Raw genomic sequence first — 25,072 nt, forward strand, 5'->3', positions numbered from 1 at the left:
GTTTATTGACTAGAAGAACTTGATCGTTAAGTTATTGATTTGCTCTTATTTATTGATTTTTCTTTTTTTCTCATGCATTTGGATAAAATGTCACAACCTGTTGGAACTAAAATGAACCAATGTACTTTTGTGTTGTTTAAAAAGAAAAAAAAAAAAAAGTTGCTTCATGAAGCATATTTAAATATACAGTAAAAGCTTTCACTTAGAAGCGTTTTTTTGCCAATGTAAGTAAATTGCAAAATGTACATTTCAGTTTTGGCTATAATGTTTATTTAAGTAGCACAAAATGCATGAGTATGAAGTAAAAAAATAAGTATATAAACAAAACATCATTAATATCAACTGTTCCATGTTTGTGTTTTTATCTGGAAAAGAAAATCCTGTCAAAAAATGTGTTTTATGTAATAACAGAATACGCGCTCATGATTTCCTCATGCACAGACACCAGTGGAAATGCTAATCCTGTCTGATGTAGCGCACACTAATCACGTAAACATGTAAAGGGATACAGGGGTCTTTCTTTTCTATTTAACCCGTTTGTCTATGAATACATTTTCTTTTGAATGGACAGACGACTCACCATACTCGTGTGTAAATCATGGTTTTGCCAATGTATAAGAAACCATATATACAATGAATTTAGATGTAACACAGGCTAAAATTTGCACAATGCAGTCATTTTAAGAACTCTAGGTCAACTGTCCAATCCTCTATCAGAGCAGGGTCACAAATTTAATTTGAACACCTGGTCCTTAAAAGCCAATTGACATATATACAGCAACATTGCAAAGTGTCTTAAAAAATGATGCTTGCATCGTAATAAGGCACTTTACCTGGTCATCCTGATAGACGCTGTTCTCTGGAACATCATCTGACTCGAAGACTTGCTTTGGTAAACCTTTTTGCCTTTCTTTTTGTTTGTCCAATGTGTTTGGATTAAACCCAGTTCCTAGTTTGTGATACCTGTTACAAAATTGTGATAATGAGAAAGTTTTATTTGTGGGATTATAGAAATTGGGGGATGTTTTCCAAAATTTAAAGGATTAAAAACTCCCAAAAATAGGACGACTTTCAAAGTACTCAGTCACATATTTTGAACAGTAATTTCAGTCAACACTAAACTATGTACTTTATTTTGTCAAAAAACTTCTGAATATAGTGCCTTTATATCCCAAATACAATTTAATAAATCAATATTTTTCTTTATTGCATCTGAAAGGCATCATATTAAAGGGTCAGTAAATTGCAAAAATAAAATGCTGTAATGCATTTGAGCATTCAATTATTGCATTATTGCTTGCTTATAACTATGCGCTTAACCCCTGCAAAGGCTGAACACATCTGGTGAGCCAATGAAAACAGACGTGAGTTTAGTCAACAATCAGCAGATAACTCTTACTAGTACATTGCTGCTCCTACGCCTACCTAGTTATGCTTTTTAATAAAGAATTCCAAGAGAATGAAGTATGAAGTAAATTTGAAAGGCATCATATTAAAGGGTCAGTAAATTGCAAAAATAAAATGCTGTAATGCATTTGAGCATTCAATTATTGCATTATTGCTTGCTTATAACTATGCGCTTAACCCCTGCAAAGGCTGAACACATCTGGTGAGCCAATGAAAACAGACGTGAGTTTAGTCAACAATCAGCAGATAACTCTTACTAGTACATTGCTGCTCCTACGCCTACCTAGTTATGCTTTTTAATAAAGAATTCCAAGAGAATGAAGTATGAAGTAAATTTGAAAGGCATCATATTAAAGGGTCAGTAAATTGCAAAAATAAAATGCTGTAATGCATTTGAGCATTCAATTATTGCATTATTGCTTGCTTATAACTATGCGCTTAACCCCTGCAAAGGCTGAACACATCTGGTGAGCCAATGAAAACAGACGTGAGTTTAGTCAACAATCAGCAGATAACTCTTACTAGTACATTGCTGCTCCTACGCCTACCTAGTTATGCTTTTTAATAAAGAATTCCAAGAGAATGAAGTATGAAGTAAATTTGACAATAGAAGTAAACTAAAAAAGTATCTTGGAACTGCTAGTATAAAAATCGCCTACCATAACCGTGGTGATAACCTCTCAAATTAAAACAGACAGGCTCTATAGTAGCCGACCCCCCCCCCCCCCCCGCAACTAGAAATCACTGTTTCTAGTGAGGATAGAGACCACCACTTTTAATGGTGATCATCTGCATCCAAGAAGGAGCAAGTGACCCCGTATTTGAAAGAGGGGAGTATAAAATTGCCATCTAGACATAAACGGGGGGCTGAGGAGATAGGGCCTCCATTAGAGCCCCCTCCACCTTAAGTTAAATAGCATTTTAAATGCCGTTGCAGTTTTTTCCATTTTTATGGGGATCACCTGCAAATTACTGGGGAATGTGAACCCCCTCATTTGAAAAGGCAGACTCCACTATTACAAATGAGGGGTCACTTGCCCACAGGGACGAGATAGGCCCCTCCAGTTAAACAGCATTTTAAAAGCTGCAGCAGGTATTTGCCATTTTACGCCAATCACATGCCACTTACAGGGGCATGTGACCCAAGATTTTAAACAGGTAGACTACACAACAGAACAAAGAAATTTGACAATAGAAGTCAATTGGAAAGTTGTTTAAAATCACATGCGCTTTCATAAAAGAAAGTTTTTACTTTACCATTCCTTGAATACCAAATTAAAAAATGTAATAAAAAAAAAAAAATGTTTTCAAGTCAAAATTAAACTTTCAATATTCAGATAGAGCACATAATTTTAAACAACTTTCCAAATCACTTCCATTATCTAAATGTACGCAATCTTTTTATATGCACACTCCTACTGAGCATGTGCAAACTTCACAGGATATACGTATATGCATTCTGTGATTGGCTGATGGCTGTCACATGATGCAGTGGGAAGGAAAATAGAACCAACTTTAAAATTTGTCAGAAAGAAATCTACTACTTGTTTTAAATTCATTTTGCATTGTCTTTTTATTATGGGTTTACTAATTATGCTGTTCTACTGTGTTAAATGGTCCTTTAAAAGCCGACTTCAAAATAAGAATAAATATCTAACTTTTTCATTCAAAAAATATTTTTTATTATGATTCAATAACACATTCAAATTCAGGAGAACGATTTTTAGAGATTATTGTCTCTTTAAATCCTTTAAAAAGTAATTTAGAATTATTATTTAGAATTGGTGAAGCAATTTTGTACCTTTAATAATAATAATAATAATAATAATAATAATAATGTGCGTATCATCACTACATAGGAGTGAAATATACTCATTTGTAACTATTTAATACTCACTGACATCACAAGAGACTAAGTGTTTGCTAAAATGCTTCAATGACATTATCACCAATTAAAGGGACAATAAGTCATGGGTTTATGTATGCAACATCTATTAAGATATGCATGAGGCATTTTACTAAGAACATTTGCCCTTTGCATCTCCTGGAGACATAAAAAAAAAAAAATACAAATTTCTAAAGGGAAATTCAATGCAAAGCAATTTTTACTGTGCTTAAAGGGACATGAAACCCAAGTTTTTTTATTTTATAATTCAGATAGAGCATACAATTTATAACAGCTTCCCAATATACTTCTATTAACAAATCTGCTTCATTATTAATGGTCTTTTTACCTGTGTAATTACCTTGTATCTATGTCTCTACAGACTGCTCCCCATTTCAGCCAATCAGTACTGACAAATAACTCCACAGGAATGAGCACAATGATATATATGGCACACATGAACTAGCAATGTCAAACAGTGACAAACTGTCAAAATGCACTGAGATAGGAGGCGTCCTTCAAGAGCTTAGAAATTTTAGCTTTTATACGAAGAATACCAAAAGAACAAGGCAAATTTGATGATAAAAGTGAATTGGAAAGTTGTTTAAAATTGCATGACCTATCTGAATAATGAAAGTTTATATTTGACTTCACTTTAAACATTGTATATTACAACCTCATACTGTTTAATATCCCTTTAAAAGGGACAGTATACACCAATTTTCATATAACTGCATGTAATAGACACTACTATAAAGAATAAGATGCACAGATACTGATATAAAAATCCAGTATAAAAACTTTTAAAAACTTACTTAGAAGCTCTCAGTTTAGCTCTGTTGAAAAGGTAGCTGGAAAGCCCACTGCAAGTGGGAAATAAGACACTCCCCCCCTCCCCCTCCCCCCTTTACACAAACAGGAGCAAGCTGGAGTAGGTAGCCGACGGCATTCTCCTAAAACTTAGAGGCTTGGTTAGGAGTCTAAAAATCAGAGCAATGTTATTTAAAATAAGCAAAACAATACATTTTTTTAAAAAACAACTTCATGGGCTATATAAATAGGTCATCTACAAAACATTTATGCAAAGAAAAAATGAGTGTATAATGTCCCTTTAAGCAAGTTAACTTACTTCCTGTTCACGATCGCCCAATCTTCTGTATAACTTCGAACACAGTCTTTGACATGGGGATCCAATTCACTATGGGTAAAAAAAAAAAAAAAAAGTCAGGCATAATTTCACAGCCCTATGTGACATAACTAAATTCATATGGACAATACTCTGTAAACAAAATGGGACATTAAATAAAAAACAAAATTTATGCTTACCTGATAAATTTCTTTCTCTTGTGGTGTATCCAGTCCACGGGTTCATCCATTACTTGTGGGATATTCTCCTTCCCAACAGGAAGTTGCAAGACGATGCCAACAGCAGAGCTGTCTATATAGCTCCTCCCCTAACTGCCACTCCCAGTCATTCGACCGAAGACAAGCAAGAAAAAAGGAGAAACTATAGGGTGCAGTGGTGACTGTAGTTTAAAAATAAAAAACACCTTCCTTAAAGTGACAGGGCGGGCCGTAGACTGGATACACCACAAGAGAAAGAAATTTATCAGGTAAGCATACATTTTATTTTCTCTTGTAAGGTGTATACAGTACACGGGTTCATCCATTACTTGTGGGATACCAATACCAAAGCTTTAGGACACGGATGAAGGGAGGAACAAGGCAGGAACTTAAACGGAAGGCACCACTGCCTGCAAGACCTTTCTCCCAAAAATAGCCTCCAAGGAAGCAAAAGTATCAAATTTGTAGAATTTAGAAAAAGTATGAAGCGAAGACCAAGTCACCGCCTTAAAAATCTGTTCAACAGAGGCCTCATTTTTAAAAGCCCAAGTGGAAGCTACCGCTCTAGTGGAATGAGCTGTAATTCTTTCAGGAGGCTGTTGGCCAGCAGTCTCATAAGCTAAACGGATTATGCTTCTCAGCCAAAAGGAAAGAGAAGATGCCAAAGCCTTTAGGCCTCTCCTCTGTTCAGAGTAGACAAAAAACAATGCAGATGTTTGACGAAAATCCTTAGTAGCTTGTAAATAAAACTTTAAAGCACGAACCACGTCAAGATTGTGTAATAGACGTTCCTTCTTTGAAGAAGGATTAGGACACAGTGACGGAAACAACAATCTCCTGATTGATATTCTTATTAGATACCACCTTAGGAAGAAACCCAGGTTTGGTACGCAAAACTACCTTATCTGCATGGAAGATCAGATAAGGGGAATCACACTGTAAGGCAGATAACTCTGAAACTCTTCGAGCCGAAGAGAAAGCTACCAAAAACAGAACTTTCCAAGATAAAAGCTTGATATCTATGGAATGCAGAGGTTCAAACGGAACCCCTTGAAGAACTTTAAGAACTATATTTAAACTCCATGGCGGAGCAACAGGTTTAAACACAGGCTTAATTCTAACTAAAGCCTGACAAAATGCCTGAACGTCTGGAACATCTGACAGACGCTTGTGCAGAAGAATAGACAGAGCAGAAATCTGTCCCTTTAAGGAACTAGCTGACAATCCCTTCTCCAATCCTTCTTGGAGAAAGGATAATATCCTAGGAATCCTGACTTTACTCCATGAGTAACCCTTGGATTCACACCAATGAAGATATTTACACCATATCTTATGATAGATTTTCGTGGTGACAGGCTTTCGAGCCTGAATTAAGGCATCAATGACGAACTCGGAAAAACCACGCTTTGATAAAATCAAGCGTTCAATCTCCAAACAGTCAGCCGCAGAGAAATTAGATTTGGATGTTTGAATGGACCTTGGAGTAGAAGGTCCTGCCTCAGCGGCAGAGTCCATGGTGGAAGGGATGACATGTCCACCAGATCTGCATACTAAGTCCTGCGTGGCCATGCAGGTGCTATCAAAATCACTGAAGCTCTCTCCTGCTTGATCTTGGCATCAGACGAGGGAGGAGAGGAAATGGTGGGAACACATAAGCCAGGCTGAAGGACCAGGGCACTGCTAGAGCATCTATCAGCGCTGCCTGGGGATCCCTTGACCTGGACCCGTAACAAGGAAGCTTGGCGTTCTGAGGAGACGCCATCAGATCCAGTTCTGGTTTGCGCCATAGTTGAATCAGCTGGGCAAATACCTCCGGATGGAGCTCCCACTCCCCCGGATGAAAAGTCTGCCAACTTAGACAATCTGCCTCCCAGTGCTCTACTCCTGGGATATGGATAGCTGAGAGATGGCAAGAGTGAATCTCTGCTCATAGAATTATCTTTGAAACCTCCAACATTGCCAGGGGGCTTCTTGTTCCCCCCTGATGGTTGATATAGGCTACAGTCGTGATATTGTCCGACTGAAATCTGATGAACCTGACCGCAGCTAGTTGAGGCCAAGCCTGAAGAGCATTGAATATCGCTCTCAGTTCCAGAATGTTTATCGGAAGGAGGGATTCCTCTTGAGTCCACGAACCCTGAGCCTTCAGGGAGTTCCAGACTGCGCCCCAGCCCAGAAGGCTGGCATCTGTCATCACTATAGTCCACTCTGGCCTGCGAAAAACTCATTCCCCTGGACAGATGGACCCGAGATAACCACCAGAGAAGAGAATCCCTGGTCTCTTGATCCAGATTTAGCAGAGGGGACAAATCTGTGTAGTCCCCATTCCACTGATTGAGCATGCAAAGTTGCAGTGGTCTGAGATGTAGGCGGGCAAACGGAACTATGTCCATTGCCGCTATCATTAGGTCGATTACTTCCATACACTGAGCCACTGACGGCCGAGAAGTGGAATGAAGAGCACGGCAGGAAGTTAGAAGCTTTCATAACCTGACCTCTGCCAGAAAAATTTTAATTTCTACTGAATCTATCAGTGTTCCTAGGAAGGAAACTCTTGTGAGAGGGGAGAGAGAACTCTTTTCTTCGTTTACCTTCCACCCGTGAGACCTCAGAAAGGCCAGAACAATGTCCGTATGGGACTTGGCGATTTGAAAAGTCGACGCCTGTATCAGAATGTCGTCTAGGTAAGGAGTCACGGCTATGCCCCGTGGCCTTAGAACCGCCAGTAGGGACCCTAGAACCTTCGTAAAGATTCTTGGTGCCGTGGCTAACCCGAAGGGAAGAGCCACCAACTGGTAATGCCTGTCTAACCTGAGGAACTGATGATGATGATCTCTGTGAATCGGAATGTGGAGATAAGCATCCTTTAAGTCCACGGTAGTCATATATTGACCCTCCTGGATCATTGGGAGAATGGTTCGGATAGTCTCCATCTTGAAGGATGGGACCCTGAGAAATTTGTTTAGGATCTTGAGATCCAAGATTGGTCTGAAAGTTCCCTCTTTTTTGGGAACTATAAACAGATTTGAATAGAAGCCCTGCCCCTGTTTCTCCCTTGGAACTGGGTGGATCACTCCCATAACCAGTAGGTCTTGAACACAACGTAAGAATGCCTCTCTCTTTATCTTGTTTACAGATAATTGTGAGATGAAATCTCCCCTTTGGAGATGAAGCTTTGAAGTCCAGAAGATATCCCTGGGAAACAATCTCTAATGCCCAGGGATCCTGGACGTCTCTTGCCGAAGCCTGGGTGAAGAGAGAAAGTCTGCCCCCTACTAGAACCGGTCCCGGATAGGGGGCTACTCCTTCATGCAGTCTTAGAGGCGGCAGCAGGTTTTTTGGCCTGCTTCCCCTTGTTCCAAGCCTGGTTCGGTCTCCAGACCACTGCGCCACTTTTGAAGTTTCGAAATGAACGAAAATTATTCTGTTTGGTCCTTAATTTATTGGACCTATCCTGAGGAAGGGCGTGACCTTTTCCTCCAGTAATATCAGAAATTATCTCCTTCAGGCCCGGCCCGAAAAGGGTCTGTCCTTTGAAGGGGATGTTAAGAAGCTTAGACTTTGAAGTAACGTCTGCTGACCAGGACTTAAGCCATAGCGCCCTGTGCGCCAGAATGGCAAAACCTGAATTCTTAGCCGTTAGTTTGGTTAGATGAAAAACGGCGTCAGAAATAAAGGAATTAGCTAACTTGAGAGCTTTAATCCTGTCTAAAATATCATCTAACGGGGTCTCCACCTGTAGAGCCTCTCAAGAGACTCGAACCAAAAAGCCGCTGCAGCAGTAACTGGGGCAATGCATGCAAGAGGCTGGAGAATAAAACCTTGATGGATAAAAATTTTCTTAAGGAGACCCTCCAATTTTTTAACCATAGGATCTAAGAAAGCACAACTGTCCTCGACGGGGATAGTTGTACGCTTAGCTAGGGTAGAAACAGCACCCTCCACCTTAGGGACTGTCTGCCATGAGTCCCTTATAGCGACATCTATGGGAAACATCTTTTTAAAAGCAGGAGGGGGAGAGAACGGAACACCTGGTCTATCCCATTCCTTATTAATAATTTGCGAAAACCTCTTAGGGACTGGAAAGACATCAGTGTAAACAGGCACTGCAAAGTATTTGTCCATTTTACACAATTTCTCTGGAACTACAATAGGGTCACAGTCATCCAGAGTCGCTAAAACCTCCCTGAGCAATAAGCGGAGATGTTGAAGCTTAAATTTAAAGGCTGTCATTTCAGAATCGGACTGAAGTAGCGTCTTCCCTGAATCTGAAATCTCACCCTCAGATAGCAACTCCCTTGCCACGGCTTCGGAGCATTGTGAGGGTATATCGGACATAGCTACTAAAGCGTCAGAAAGCTCTGTATTTGTTCTAGCCCCAGAGCTGTCTCGCTTTCCCTGTAACCCTGGCAGTTTGGACAATACCTCTGTGAAGGTATTAGTCATAACTGCCGCCATGTCTTGTAAGGAAAACGCATTGGACGCGCTAGATGTACTTGGCGTCACTTGAGCGGGAGTTATAGGTTCTGACACGTGGGGAGAGCTAGATGGCATAACCTCCCTTTTGTCAGTCTGAGAAACCTCTGGTGATAAATCTTTAAATGCCATAATATGGTCTTTATAATTTATAGAAATCTCAGTACATTTGGTACACATTCTAAGAGGGGGTTCCACAATGGCCTCTAAACATATTGAACAAGGAGTTTCCTCTATGTCAGACATGTTTAACAGACTAGTAATGAGACCAGCAAGCTTGGAAAACACTTTAATAAATGTGAAACGGCAATTAAACAAAAACGGTGCTGTGCCTTTAAGAGAAAAAAAACTATCACATAAACTGCAAAACAGTGTTAAAAAGTAGTAAACTTCGAAATTTTTACATTGTGTATAAGGGACTAAAGTAGCATTGCACCAACTTGCAAATGGATGATTAACCCTTTAGGCCCCAAACCGGATTTGAAAAATGTTAAAAAAACGTTAATAAACAGTTAAACACCTTGCCACAGCTCTGCTGTGGCTCCTAACTGCCCTCAAATACGATTTAGGGAAGAAATAAGCCCTCTATAGTGGTCTTCAGATGCTAGTGGACTCCTTTAGGGAAGCTGGATGTCTCAGTCTGAATAAGAACTGCGCATCTAGAGCGCGAAAATAGGCTCCTCCCACCATGCACTCGATGTCAGAGGGCCTTAAGAAAATACTCCTAGGATTATCTGACTAGCCATGTGGAAACTAGGCCCCAAAAAAAGATTTATCACCCTCAGAGAAAAAAAAACGTTCTTTCTATATAACATGTAAACGTTTTGTCACTAAGAAATATGAGTATTAACATGAATATTACCCTTTTTTGTAAGCATGATCCCAGTCGTTGTTAAATCACTGCATCAGGCTTACCTCAATTATACAAGGCTCTGTCAGCATTTTCTAGATCTTATCATCTCTCTAGAAATAAATATACTGACAATACCTCAAGGCAGGTAATCTGCAAACCGTTCCCCCAACTGAAGTCTTTCCCATACTCTTCAGTTATGTGTGAGAACAGCAATGGACCTTAGTTACAAACCGCTAAAGATCATCAACCTCCAGGCAGATTCTTCTTCTAATTTCTGCCTGCGAGTAAAACAGTACAACGCCGGTACCGTTTAAAAATAACAAACTCTTGATTGAAGGTAAAAACTACACTAAGTCACCACATATCTCTTGATACTTCCTATCTTGTCAAGAGTTGCAAGAGAATGACTGGGAGTGGCAGTTAGGGGAGGAGCTATATAGACAGCTCTGCTGTTGGTGTCCTCTTGCAACTTCCTGTTGGGAAGGAGAATATCCCCCAAGTAATGGATGAACCCGTGGACTGGATACACCTTACAAGAGAAAAACATTTTTTTCACTATGTCAAGTCGTACAATTTTAAATATGTTTAGAGCTTACTTGTAACCACTCATATTTTTCCTGTGTTTACCCAGCAGCCAAATTCATTGCTTAGATTTCAAGTAAAATGTGTGACAAGGACATTGCTGCACTTTGAATTACTGTGATAGTACCAAAGAATGTTTGCTGCAGCATCTTATCTAGAAGTATCTATTCATGAATGCTTTTGTAATATTTAGTCGTTTTCTCCCCAATTCTGCTACATTTACCGGTGTACTCCCCAGGTCATATTTAATTGCTGCACCACCCGGCTGAGTTTACAGACCACACGGCTAAAATTAGCTAATATTAAATTATTTCAATATTTATTGCAAAAATGTTATAATATTACAAACTATTGCACTGGCCCCTGTCCCAACCTGGCTAATTTACAAAGCCACTCGAGTAGAGAACACGGTTTACTATATGTAATTAGCTAGCTATGTGTTCGCCGGCGATTACCTCTCATCCGGTACAGAAGAGACCATGGTTCTGCATTCCCTGGGAGTGTACACAACTTCCACATCGTCGGGAGGAAATTCATACAAGTCTCTTACGGGACCGGAGTCTATGACCACAGGATGAGTGACCAGATAATCTTCATAGTCTACTGGGTCTACCGCCTCAGTAAGGGGAACCTTTGAAAGAAAATAGAATGGATTACAAGAAACAGAAAGTAAAAAGGGACATTGAAGTCAAAATTAAACTTTTCATGATTCGACTAGAGCACATAATTTTAAACAACTTTCCAATTCGCTACTATTATTATCAAATGTGCTTTGTACGCTTGATATCCTTTGTTGAAAATCATACATAGGTATGCTCAGGAGCTGCAATGCACTATTAGGAGCTAGCTGCTGATTGGTGGCTGCACGTATATGACTTGTCATTGGCTCAGCTGATGTGTTCAGCTAGCTCCCAGTAGTACCTTGCTGCTCCTTCAATAAAGAATACCAACAGAATGAAGCACATTTGATAACAGAAGTAAATAAGAAAGCTGTTTAACCTAATAGACCAACATGACAGTTCCTTTCCCTGCAGGCCCTGTGATGTCCCCCCCGGCCCCCGTAGTGATATCACAAGAGGGCGGGGCTAGTGTATCCTCTATCGGAATCATGAAATTAAACACAGATAAGCATGATCTTGCTGTAACTAATGTGTTTATAAATACATTGTTCCCTGCATACAATAACAATCAGGGAATAAAACACAGATAAGCATGATCTTGCTATAACTAATGTAGACATACTACAGACCAGTAGCAGAGAAATATTACAGACCTGCAGCATCATAGAGAAATATTACAGACCAGCAGCAGCATACAGAAATACTACAGACCTGCAGCAGCATACAGAAATATTACAGACCTGCAGCAGCATACAGAAATATTACAGACCTGCAGCAGCATACAGAAATATTACAGACCTGCAGCAGCATACAGAAATATTACAGACCAGCAGCAGCACACAGAAATATTACAGACCTGCAGCAGCATACAGAAATACTACAGACCAGCAGCAGCACACAGAAATATTACAGACTTGCAGCAGCATACAGAAATATTACAGACCAGCAGCAGCACACAGAAATATTACAGACCAGCAACAGCATACAGAAATACTACAGACCTGCAACAGCATACAGAAATACTACAGACCTGCAGCAGCATACAGAAATACAACAGACCTGCAGCAGCATACAGAAATATTACAGACCTGCAGCAGCATACAGAAATATTACAGACCTGCAGCAGCATACAGAAATATTACAGACCTGCAGCAGCATACAGAAATATTACAGACTTGCAGCAGCATACAGAAATACTACAGACCTGCAGCAGCATACAGAAATACTACAGACCTGCAGCAGCATACAGAAATACTACAGACCTGCAGCAGCATACAGAAATACTACAGACCAGCAACAGCATACAGAAATATTACAGACCTGCAGCAGCATACAGAAATACTACAGACCTGCAGCAGCATACAGAAATACTACAGACCAGCAACAGCATACAGAAATATTACAGACCAGCAACAGCATACAGAAATACTACAGACCTGCAACAGCATACATAAATACTACAGACCTGCAGCTGCAAACAGAAATACTACAGACCAGCAACAGCATACAGAAATATTACAGACCTGCAGCAGCATAGACATATTACAGACCAGCAGCAGCATACAGACATATTACAGACCAGCAGCTTAGAGAAATACTACAGACCTGCAGAAGCATACAGAAATATTACAGACCAGCAGCAGCATACAGACATATTACAGACCAGCAGCTTAGAGAAATACTACAGACCTGCAGCAGCATACAGAAATATTACAGACCAGCAGCAGCATACAGACATATTACAGACCAGCAGCTTAGAGAAATACTACAGACCTGCAGCAGCATACAGAAATATTACAGACCAGCAGCAGCATACAGAAATATTACAGACCAGCAGCATAGAGAAATACTACAGACCAGCAACAGCATACAGAAATATTACAGACCTGCAGCAGCATACAGAAATATTACAGACCAGCAGCATAGAGAAATACTACAGACCAGCAACAGCATACAGAAATATTACAGACCTGCAGCAGCATACAGACATATTACAGACCAGCAGCAGCATACAGACATATTACAGACCAGCAGCTTAGAGAAATACTACAGACCTGCAGCAGCATACAGAAATATTACAGACCAGCAGCAGCATACAGAAATATTACAGACCAGCAGCAGCATACAGAAATATTACAGACCAGCAACAGCATACATAAATATTACAGACCTGCAGCAGCATACAGACATATTACAGACCAGCAGCAGCATACAGACATATTACAGACTAGCAGCAGCAGACATATTACAGACCAGCAGCAGCATACAAACATATTACAGACTAGCAGCAGCAAACAGACATATTACAGACCAGCAGCAGCATACAAACATATTACAGACTAGCAGCAGCAAACAGACATATTACAGACCAGCAGCAGCATACAAACATATTACAGACTAGCAGCAGCAAACAGACATATTACAGACCAGCAGCAGCATACAAACATATTACAGACTAGCAGCAGCAAACAGACATATTACAGACCAGCAGCAGCATACAAACATATTACAGACTAGCAGCAGCAAACAGACATATTACAGACCAGCAGCAGCATACAAACATATTACAGACTAGCAGCAGCAGCAGACATATTACAGACCAGCAGCAGCATACAAACATATTACAGACTAGCAGCAGCAAACAGACATATTACAGACCAGCAGCAGCATACAAACATATTACAGACTAGCAGCAGCAAACAGACATATTACAGACCAGCAGCAGCATACAAACATATTACAGACTAGCAGCAGCAAACAGACATATTACAGACCAGCAGCAGCATACAAACATATTACAGACTAGCAGCAGCATACAGACATATTACAGACTAGCAGCAGCAAACAGACATATTACAGACCAGCAGCAGCATAGAGAAATACTACAGACCTGCAGCAGCATACAGAAATATTACAGACCAGCAGCAGCATACAGACATATTATAGACCAGCAGCAGCATACAGACATATTATAGACCAGCAGCATACAGAAATGATACAGCAGTACAGTGAACAACTTTGCTTCTGTGCATCAACATTCAGCAATGGGTTAAACTTGCAATGCTTCTTTAACCCTAGGTGTACCAAACACCCTCATATACAGGACAACTGGAAATGTATATACAATGCAGGGTTGTGTTTTGTACTACACAAAACAACTAATTCCCTGTGCAGTTGAGATCATTTGTTTCCTTTTGCAATGAGAGGATAAGTGGTTACTTATTTCTTTTTACCACAACAAAACTGTACTTATCTTATTTACCATAATCTACACGTTTAAAAATAAACAAACAAAAAAATCATCTCTTCCCTACTATCTTGTACTCCAAACCATCCTGCTAAGGAGAACTTGTTTTAAAGAAAAACAATCATAGGGGGAACAAGGCAAAAACGGTTTGGATTTTGTGCCTCATTTAGATCAGGGTTAGTTTTGGCCTCGTTCCCTGTGTGGTATTAAAGTATTAAAGGGTAGTCAGAAAATGACACAATATATTCTTTTCTAGCATGGCATTTTACAACTATGCACCCTGCTCTACTGTGTGTTTAAACTCTGCAAAGGGGCAAAACAGACTATAGAAATGCTGCTCGGGACTTGGGGTGCACTGCAGGTCCCAAGCGGAACCTATCGCTGCTGATTGGATCAGAGATGGGTTCCGCTCAAGACAAGCAGTGCACTGCGGGTTCTGATCAGTGCTTCTATCATTTGTTTTTAAACACACAGTACAGCAGGGTTGATAGTCGTAAAATCATGTTCTCTAAAGGGATAGATCATGTCATTTGTCTACTATTATGGCCTTAAGCTGCTTAGTATGTCTGAAGCCATAAGAAAAACTGAATAGAAGCAATAAAATGCAAAACGTATAACTAAGTTGGTGCAGAATCTCTAGTCTTAAAATTGCAAGCTCTAACAAATTTGAGCATGTAATTTCTCAATTATTAATTGCTCTTTAATATAATATTATAGTGCTTTTTGATATGCATGAAAACAATACTGAAAGTGTTCTGTCCCTTTAAAAAAAACACAAAAACAGTTTTAAGAAACACAGCGAATCAAGTATGTTTATCACAGGTGTACAAGTACAAGACCTGTGCCTAGGGCTGCAGGACTGGGGGGGCAACAAGTTCTACAGCATTATGCCTAACCTCTCGTTTTGCTCTCCAGATTTTGTATTTGTTATATTACAAATCAGTGATGCCTGATTGCCTAGTGGGGGGGGGGGTATGATCATCCCTGAAATCTGGTTATAAGAAATATACGAAGTAAATATTAGTTAAAATTGTTGGAGGGGTTTATGAAGGGCAAATGATTTCCTGTGCCTAGGGCAGCACAAAATTAAATACACTAATATTGTTTTAGTTGAAATAATCTTTATTGTCAGAAAGGAAGACAAGAGACATTATATCTAATACATCATGCTCCTAGTTCAGATAAACATATATTTATATTCATTGTTACAGTCTCAGGACCTCTTATGTTCGATAACGTTTTATAATCACTAATATTGTTTTATAGGGCCAGCTATTGCTTTTTTGCATATTTTTCGCTTTATTTTTTTTTTATTTGTATTGATATTTAAAAAAAAAAAAAAACAAAGTAGTGAGAAAAAAAAAAACTTTATGAACAAAAACAAAAGGAGTGAGAACAAACTTTATTAACAAAACGCTGCTGCACAGTTGATACATGCACATTAAAGAACTATAAACTAATAAAGTCTTACTGTGGCATGGTGTGACCCTCCAACATTTAAGTTTTTATGGAGCTGTGGGGAACCATATTGTCCCGATATCTGTTTTCGTACCTCGGCAGCCACAGTTCTGTAGAAAAAAAAAATGTTGGCATTCAAATTTATATAACCTAGAGTGGAAACAACAATAGGCACTTTTTAAAAAACATTTTTTGTATTAATAACACTAAATTGTATTGTACTTGTGTATTTCTTCTCTATATTATTATATTGTTGTTTAAGTTACTGTTAATTGTTAACATATTTCTTAAAAAGGACAGTAAGTCAAATTTAATATATCATGATTCAGACAGTGCATACAATTTTAAACAACTTTTCAATTTAGTTATATTATCACATTTGCTTCATTCTCTTGGTATCATTTGTTGAAGAGCTAATCTAGGTAGGCTCAGGCGTAGCAGTGTATTACTGGCATATAGCTGGCGATTGGTGGCTGCACATACAGGCCTCTTGTTGGCTCATCCATGTGTTCACTTACTTCCCAGTAGTGCATTGCTGCTCCTCGTTAAAGGATGACGAGAACAAGGCAATTTTGATAATAGAAGTAAATTGGAAAGTGTTTAAAATAAAATGCTCTGTCTGAATCACACAGGTTTGACTTTACTGTCCCTTTAATGTATAACTTTTGTTTAACCAAACATATGAACTGACAGGATGCAACAAAGACAGAATTTGTGTGGGAGACAAAAGTTCCAAAAGAAATGAAATTGCCCACTAGCTACACTGATGTCAAAGCAAAGAATTCTTACAAACAAGCAGGACAGGGAATGATTGTACTGCCCAGAATGATGGCATTTCTACAACAGTTAAAATAAGAACAACTCAAAACTGAATATATGTTGTGTTATTTCTAAAATATGTTAAATCTGTATTTTAAAGGCTGCTACCACTGCACACACACACACACACAAACTGCACACCCACACACACTGTACCCATATACTGCACACACACAAACTGCACACCCATACACACTGTACCCATATACTGCACACACACAAACTGCACACCCATACACACTGTACCCATATACTGCACACACACAAACTGCACACCCACACAAACTGCACACCCACACACACACTGTACCCATAAACTGCACACACACAAACTGCACACCCATACACTAAGCACACACACACACACTGTACCCATATACTGCACACACACAAACTGCACACCCATACACACTGTACCCATATACTGCACACACACAAACTGCACACCCATACACTAAGCACACACACACACACACACACACACTGTACCCATAAACTGCACACACACAAACTGCACACCCATACACTAAGCACACACACACACACTGTACCCATATACTGCACACACACAAACTGCACCCATATACTGCACACACACAAACTGCACACCCATACACACTGTACCCATATACTGCACACCCATACACTAAGCACACACACTGTACCCATATACTGCACACACACAAACTGCACACCCATACACTAAGCACACACACACACACTGTACCCATATACTGCACACACACAAACTGCACCCATATACTGCACACACACAAACTGCACCCATATACTGCACACACAAAAACTGCACACCCATACACACTGTACCCATATACTGCACACCCATACACTAAGCACACACACACACACACACTGTACCCATATACTGCACACCCATACACTAAGCACACACATACACACTGTACCCATATACTGCACACACACACACAAAGTGCACACCCATACACACTGTACCCATATACTGCACACACACACACAAAGTGCACACCCATACACACTGTACCCATATACTGCACACACACACACAAAGTGCACACCCATACACACTGTACCCATATACTGCACACACACACACAAAGTGCACACCCATACACACTGTACCCACAAACTGCACACCCACAAAGTGCACACCCATACACACTGTACCCATATACTGCACACACACAAAATGCACACCAATACACTAAGCACATACACACTGCCCCATAAAAAATCTGAGATCAAACCTTGCAGACCCTCTGTAAGACAAATGCACACACTGAACCTCAGACTAGACCTCTAGGTTCTGAAGCACCTCTGTCAGCCGTACCTCCCATTCAAAACTCCCATATTATCCATGGTCCTGCATCCACATTGTCACCCATATAACCTAATCAGAGCTCTGATAATACTCACGGTCCTGCAGCCATATAACCTAATCAGTGCTCTGATAATACTCATCGTCCTGCAGCCATATAACCTAATCAGAGCTCTGATAATACTCATGGTCCTGCAGCCATATAACCTAATCAGAGCTCTGATAATACTCACGGTCCTGCAGCCATTGTCAGCCATATAACCAATCAGAGCTCTGATAATACTCACGGTCCTGCAGCCATATAACCTAATCAGAGCTCTGATAATACTCATGGTCCTGCAGCCATTGTCAGCCATATAACCTAATCAGAGCTCTGATAATACTCACGGTCCTGCAGCCATTATCAGCCATATAACCTAATCAGAGCTCTGATAATACTCACGGTCCTGCAGCCATTGTCAGCCATATAACCTAATCAGAGCTCTGATAATACTCATGGTCCTGCAGCCATAGTCAGCCATATAACCTAATCAGAGCTCTGATAATACTCATGGTCCTGCAGCCATATAACCTAATCAGAGCTCTGATAATACTCACGGCCCTGCAGCCATTATCAGCCATATAACCTAATCAGAGCTCTGATAATACTCACGGTCCTGCAGCCATATAACCTAATCAGAGCTCTGATAATACTCATGGTCCTGCAGCCATTGTCAGCCATATAACCAATCAGAGCTCTGATAATACTCATGGTCCTGCAGCCATATAACCTAATCAAAGCTCTTATAATACTCACGGTCCTGCAGCCATTGTCAGCCATAAAACCTAATCAGAGCTCTGATAATACTCATGGAACTGCAGCCATTGTCAGCCCTATAACCTAATCAGAGCTCTGATAATACTCATGGTCCTGCAGCCATTGTCAGCCCTATAACCTAATCAGAGCTCTGATAATACTCATGGTCCTGCAGCCATATAACCTAATCAGAGCTCTGATAATACTCACGGTCCTGTAGCCATTGTCAGCCATATAACCTAATCAGAGCTCTGATAATACTCACGGTCCTGCAGCCATTATCAGCCATATAACCTAATCAGAGCTCTGATAATACTCACGGTCCTGCAGCCATTGTCAGCCATATAACCAATCAGAGCTCTGATAATACTCACGGTCCTGCAGCCATTGTCAGCCATATAACCTAATCAGAGCTCTGATAATACTCATGGTCCTGCAGCCATATAACCTAATCAGAGCTCTGATAATACTCATGGTCCTGCAGCCATTGTCAGCCATATAACCAATCAGAGCTCTGATAATACTCATGGTCCTGCAGCCATATAACCTAATCAAAGCTCTTATAATACTCACGGTCCTGCAGCCATTGTCAGCCATAAAACCTAATCAGAGCTCTGATAATACTCATGGTCCTGCAGCCATTGTCAGCCCTATAACCTAATCAGAGCTCTGATAATACTCATGGTCCTGCAGCCATTGTCAGCCCTATAACCTAATCAGAGCTCTGATAATACTCACGGTCCTGTAGCCATTGTCAGCCATATAACCTAATCAGAGCTCTGATAATACTCACGGTCCTGCAGCCATTGTCAGCCATAAAACCTAATCAAAGCTCTGATAATACTCACGGTCCTGCAGCCATTGTCAGCCATAAAACCTAATCAAAGCTCTGATAATACTCACGGTCCTGCAGCCATTGTCAGCCATATAACCAATCAGAGCTCTGATAATACTCACGGTCCTGCAGCCATTGTCAGCCATATAACCAATCAGAGCTCTGATAATACTCACGGTCCTGCAGCCATATAACCAATCAGAGCTCTGATAATACTCACGGTCCTGCAGCCATATAACCAATCAGAGCTCTGATAATACTCACGGTCCTGCAGCCATTGTCAGCCATAAAACCTAATCAAAGCTCTGATAATACTCATGGTCCTGCAGCCATTGTCAGCCATATAACCAATCAGAGCTCTGATAATACTCACGGTCCTGCAGCCATTGTCAGCCATATAACCAATCAGAGCTCTGATAATACTCACGGTCCTGCAGCCATTGTCAGCCATATAACCAATCAGAGCTCTGATAATACTCACGGTCCTGCAGCCATTGTCAGCCATATAACCAATCAGAGCTCTGATAATACTCACGGTCCTGCAGCCATTGTCAGCCATATAACCAATCAGAGCTCTGATAATACTCACAGTCCTGCAGCCATTGTCAGCCATATAACCTAATCAGAGCTCTGATAATACTCACGGTCCTGCAGCCATATAACCTAATCAGAGCTCTGATAATACTCACGGTCCTGCAGCCATATAACCTAATCAGAGCTCTGATAATACTCACGGTCCTGCAGCCATTGTCAGCCATATAACCTAATCAGAGCTCTGATAATACTCATGGTCCTGCAGCCATTGTCAGCCATATAACCTAATCAGAGCTCTGATAATACTCACGGTCCTGCAGCCATATAACCTAATCAGAGCTCTGAAAATACTCATGGTCCTGCAGCCATATAACCTAATCAAAGCTCTGATAATACTCACGGTCCTGCAGCCATTGTCAGCCATATAACCAATCAGAGCTCTGATAATACTCACGGTCCTGCAGCCATTGTCAGCCATATAACCAATCAGAGCTCTGATAATACTCACGGTCCTGCAGCCATTGTCAGCCATATAACCAATCAGAGCTCTGATAATACTCACGGTCCTGCAGCCATTGTCAGCCATATAACCTAATCAGAGCTCTGATAATACTCATGGTCCTGCAGCCATATAACCTAATCAGAGCTCTGATAATACTCACGGTCCTGCAGCCATTGTCAGCCATATAACCTAATCAGAGCTCTGATAATACTCATGGTCCTGCAGCCATTGTCAGCCATATAACCTAATCAGAGCTCTGATAATACTCACGGTCCTGCAGCCATTGTCAGCCATATAACCAATCAGAGCTCTGATAATACTCACGGTCCTGCAGCCATTGTCAGCCATATAACCAATCAGAGCTCTGATAATACTCACGGTCCTGCAGCCATTGTCAGCCATATAACCAATCAGAGCTCTGATAATACTCACGGTCCTGCAGCCATTGTCAGCCATATAACCTAATCAGAGCTCTGATAATACTCATGGTCCTGCAGCCATATAACCTAATCAGAGCTCTGATAATACTCACGGTCCTGCAGCCATTGTCAGCCATATAACCTAATCAGAGCTCTGATAATACTCATGGTCCTGCAGCCATTGTCAGCCATATAACCTAATCAGAGCTCTGATAATACTCATGGTCCTGCAGCCATTGTCAGCCATATAACCTAATCAGAGCTCTGAAAATACTCATGGTCCTGCAGCCATTGTCAGCCATATAACCTAATCAGAGCTCTGATAATACTCACGGTCCTGCAGCCATTGTCAGCCATATAACCTAATCAGAGCTCTGAAAATACTCATGGTCCTGCAGCCATATAACCTAATCAGGAGTTCTGATAATACCCATGGTCCTGCAGCCATTGTCAGCCATATAACCTAATCAGAGCTCTGATAATACTCATGGTCCTGCAGCCATATAACCTAATCAGAGCTCTGATAATACTCACGGTCCTGCAGCCATTGTCAGCCATATAACCTAATCAGAGCTCTGAAAATACTCATGGTCCTGCAGCCATTGTCAGCCATATAACCTAATCAGAGTTCTGATAATACCCATGGTCCTGCAGCCATTGTCAGCCATATAACCTAATCAGAGCTCTGATAATACTCATGGTCCTGCAGCCATATAACCTAATCAGAGCTCTGATAATACTCACGGTCCTGCAGCCATTGTCAGCCATATAACCTAATCAGAGCTCTGATAATACTCACGGTCCTGTAGCCATTGTCAGCCATATAACCTAATCAGAGCTCTGATAATACTCACGGTCCTGCAGCCATTATCAGCCATATAACCTAATCAGAGCTCTGATAATACTCACGGTCCTGCAGCCATTGTCAGCCATAAAACCTAATCAAAGCTCTGATAATACTCACGGTCCTGCATCCATTGTCAGCCATAAAACCTAATCAAAGCTCTGATAATACTCACGGTCCTGCAGCCATTGTCAGCCATAAAACTTAATCAGAGCTCTGATAATACTCACGGTCTTGCAGCCATTGTCAGCCATAAAACTTAATCAGAGCTCTGATAATACTCACGGTCCTGCAGCCATTGTCAGCCATATAACCTAATCAGAGCTCTGAAAATACTCATGGTCCTGCAGCCATTGTCAGCCATATAACCTAATCAGAGCTCTGATAATACTCACGGTCCTGCAGCCATTGTCAGCCATATAACCTAATCAGAGCTCTGATAATACTCACGGTCCTGCAGCCATTGTCAGCCATATAACCTAATCAGAGCTCTGAAAATACTCATGGTCCTGCAGCCATATAACCTAATCAGAGCTCTGATAATACTCATGGTCCTGCAGCCATTGTCAGCCATATAACCAATCAGAGCTCTGAAAATACTCATGCTGCACTGACAGCCAGGCAGAACTCTAAACCATGCTGTGTGCCAACGCACAATGAAAAGAGAAGCAGCACCCCTCATCCATTAGGGATGTAAAAAAAATGTTGCAATTGTTTGGAAAAGTGCAGGAACTCAATTTACATCTAGCTTCTGACTGGCTACAGAAAAAGATCCCAAAGTGTGTATCCTTGAACTGCTCTGTAACTGCAAACCCAGCGATGCCAACAAATAGTTTTTTATTTAGTGTTTAACTGTCAATACACACTCACTAATAAAGGCCTTAAACTTGTTTGTTTTATACCAGAGCAGAGCATGTTTTGTCTATGATAAATATCTTCCAAAGGTACTTCCCAGAGGAAAGAGGAAAGGGATTTTCTGGTGAGGAGTTATCCCAATGGAAGAAATAGAAACTTACAGTGCGCTTTCCAAAACATGTACAGGTATACCTCACTTTACAGCGCTTCACTTTACAGCACTTTGCTAATACAGTGCTCTGTGGAGCTGAAGTTCAGCCTCCAAGGATTTTGAAACAGTGCTGTAAATCATTGTGAGATTGCTAGAAAAGTGACTGGCACCATTTTGTTATGCTTAGTTCACTCTGTTTACAGCATTACAGTGCAATCTGTGTCTCAGTGCTATAGTCTGGCAAATTTTTCTACAGTAATTGTCACTATTTTATAGGTGCAGTATTTATTGAATACTAATGTAATACTGTGCTGTGCTAGTGTTAAACTAAACGTAGCACTGCTGCAACCCTAATATATGTTAGTTTAAATGTTTTTTAAAGTCTTTAAACACACTGGCAAGTGAATAAAAAGCTAAAACTGCCTTGTTTCACTTTAAGGCGGTTTTCACTTTACAGCGGGGCTCCGGTCCCTAACCCGATGTATGAGCGGGGTATACCTGTATCCTAATTATACAACAGTGAACCCTCCCCAAATACATTTCAGCTGGGCACATTAATTCATTTAATCCTTTGTTGCTAAATTGCACTGCCTGACAATTATTCAGTGTAACACCATCACTATTCAATTATTCTGCACCTATGAATAATTACATTTCTAACTGTTACTATAATTTTTCCATTTATATAACAAAAAATGTATTCTGGAGAACTGAATATTGCAAAATAAAAAAAAAACAGCAGAAGCACAGTAAAAAGATAAACCCTGCCTTTCTAAAGATCATACAAACCCAATTCTTACAATGATAATGGGGCACACTAGTATTACAGCAACTAGCGAATAATGTCACCCGGAATTAAAGGGATACATAATGCAACAATACCTCCAAAAGGGATCTCACTCATGGGACATGTTCTGTAGCTGGTCCTAAACAGAATACAGCTAGTAACAGAAGGCTACTTGTGTATGCTGCTCGAAAGTGGCAGCTCTGGAGTGGACTTTAACCTCTACAAAAAGGGGTTAAACTCATAAGTAAAAATAAAGTTAGCAACAAGAATCGTTAAATATTAAATAACCTCTTACAAATTACAGCATTTTATGATTGCAGTGCTATGTCACTTTAACAGTGACAGTGGTGTATCTGTTAAATGATGGGTAAACAATCTTAGGGACACAATGAGTTAAACATTGAATATGTTTCTGTTATGTTCTTGCTGTGATTTAATCTATTTTACTGTTTTCTATTTATTGTTACCTGCAGTTGTGCAGTGCAGATCACAACCACTTAAACTGGTAAAAACTATTTGAGAAAAACTGGATTTAGATAGCTAGAAAAATGTCACATCTGAATACAAATGACACAATGTGACTAACTACACAAATGCTAATTTATTGATTCTATTAATACAAATAATGAGGCCATTCCAGCTCATTTATTTCAGTTCTGACAGATTGTGTTTTCTTTATAATAATGTACAGAGCTGTATTCCATCCCCCACTAGCGGGGTTATTGTGCCTGTCAGTGGGAGATGAAGAACTACAGACTGCCCCCATCCCAGGCTCCAGCCCCGACTCCCAGTGATCCCTCTGCTGCGCCCCAGTGATCCCTCTGCTGCGCCCAAGCACAGGCCGCCATGAGAAATGCAGGTGATGTCCCCAGCTAGGCCCTCTGTTCCCGGGTATCCCATGCAATCTAACCGGGCTCCTCTACCCACCACGTATTGAGAACCAGGAGTAGAGGAACTAACTGTCCCGGGGCCTCCGCCCATTTACCTGCTGATTTTCTGTGCGAAGGCGCGGCGCTCTGCCATGTCTGCCTCGGTGCCCGCCGGCTGAGGACACGGGGGAGACGGGAGCGCCTGGAACAGGGAGAGCGGTGCGGTCTACTCCTGGTACTCCAGAGCAGCGGACAGGGCCGGCTAGTACCGTAATGCTGCTAAGGGATGCGCCTCCTCCTCCTAGGCACTGTCTGTTACACAGCGGGAGGAGGAGTAGTGCCAGAGATAGAGGCAGGCAGCAGCTTATATTATATATCAGTGAGTAGTGCCAGACAGAGAGGCAGCAGCTTATATTATATATCAGTGAGTAGTGCCAGAGAGAGAGGCAGCAGCTTATATTATATATCAGT

At 40.7% G+C, this 25,072-nt stretch overlaps 1 protein-coding gene across 14 annotated transcripts in view; it reads right to left on the reverse strand.

The window, feature by feature from the left end:
* The window catches only part of DOCK7 (dedicator of cytokinesis 7), a 695,569-nt gene extending 670,665 nt beyond the window's left edge, over positions 1 to 24,904 (reverse strand). For 10 of the 14 annotated variants that reach the window (XM_053693665.1, XM_053693666.1, XM_053693663.1 and 7 more), the window contains exons 1-5: positions 24,718 to 24,896; positions 15,886 to 15,982; positions 11,003 to 11,178; positions 4,422 to 4,490; positions 834 to 963 (exon numbers count right to left, since the gene is read on the reverse strand). In XM_053693665.1, coding sequence (XP_053549640.1) covers positions 834 to 963; positions 4,422 to 4,490; positions 11,003 to 11,178; positions 15,886 to 15,982; positions 24,718 to 24,755 — 510 coding nt within the window. In that variant the 5' untranslated portion in view covers positions 24,756 to 24,896. Of the gene's footprint in view, positions 1 to 833; positions 964 to 4,421; positions 4,491 to 11,002; positions 11,179 to 15,885; positions 15,983 to 24,717 lie in introns of all 14 variants that reach the window. The other 4 variants (XM_053693655.1, XM_053693653.1, XM_053693652.1 and 1 more) reach the window with 2 other exon arrangements.
* Between the last annotated feature and the right edge of the window lie 168 nt (positions 24,905 to 25,072).

Source organism: Bombina bombina, chromosome 10, assembly GCF_027579735.1.
Source record: "Bombina bombina isolate aBomBom1 chromosome 10, aBomBom1.pri, whole genome shotgun sequence".
NCBI classification, from domain to species: Eukaryota; Metazoa; Chordata; class Amphibia; order Anura; family Bombinatoridae; genus Bombina; species Bombina bombina.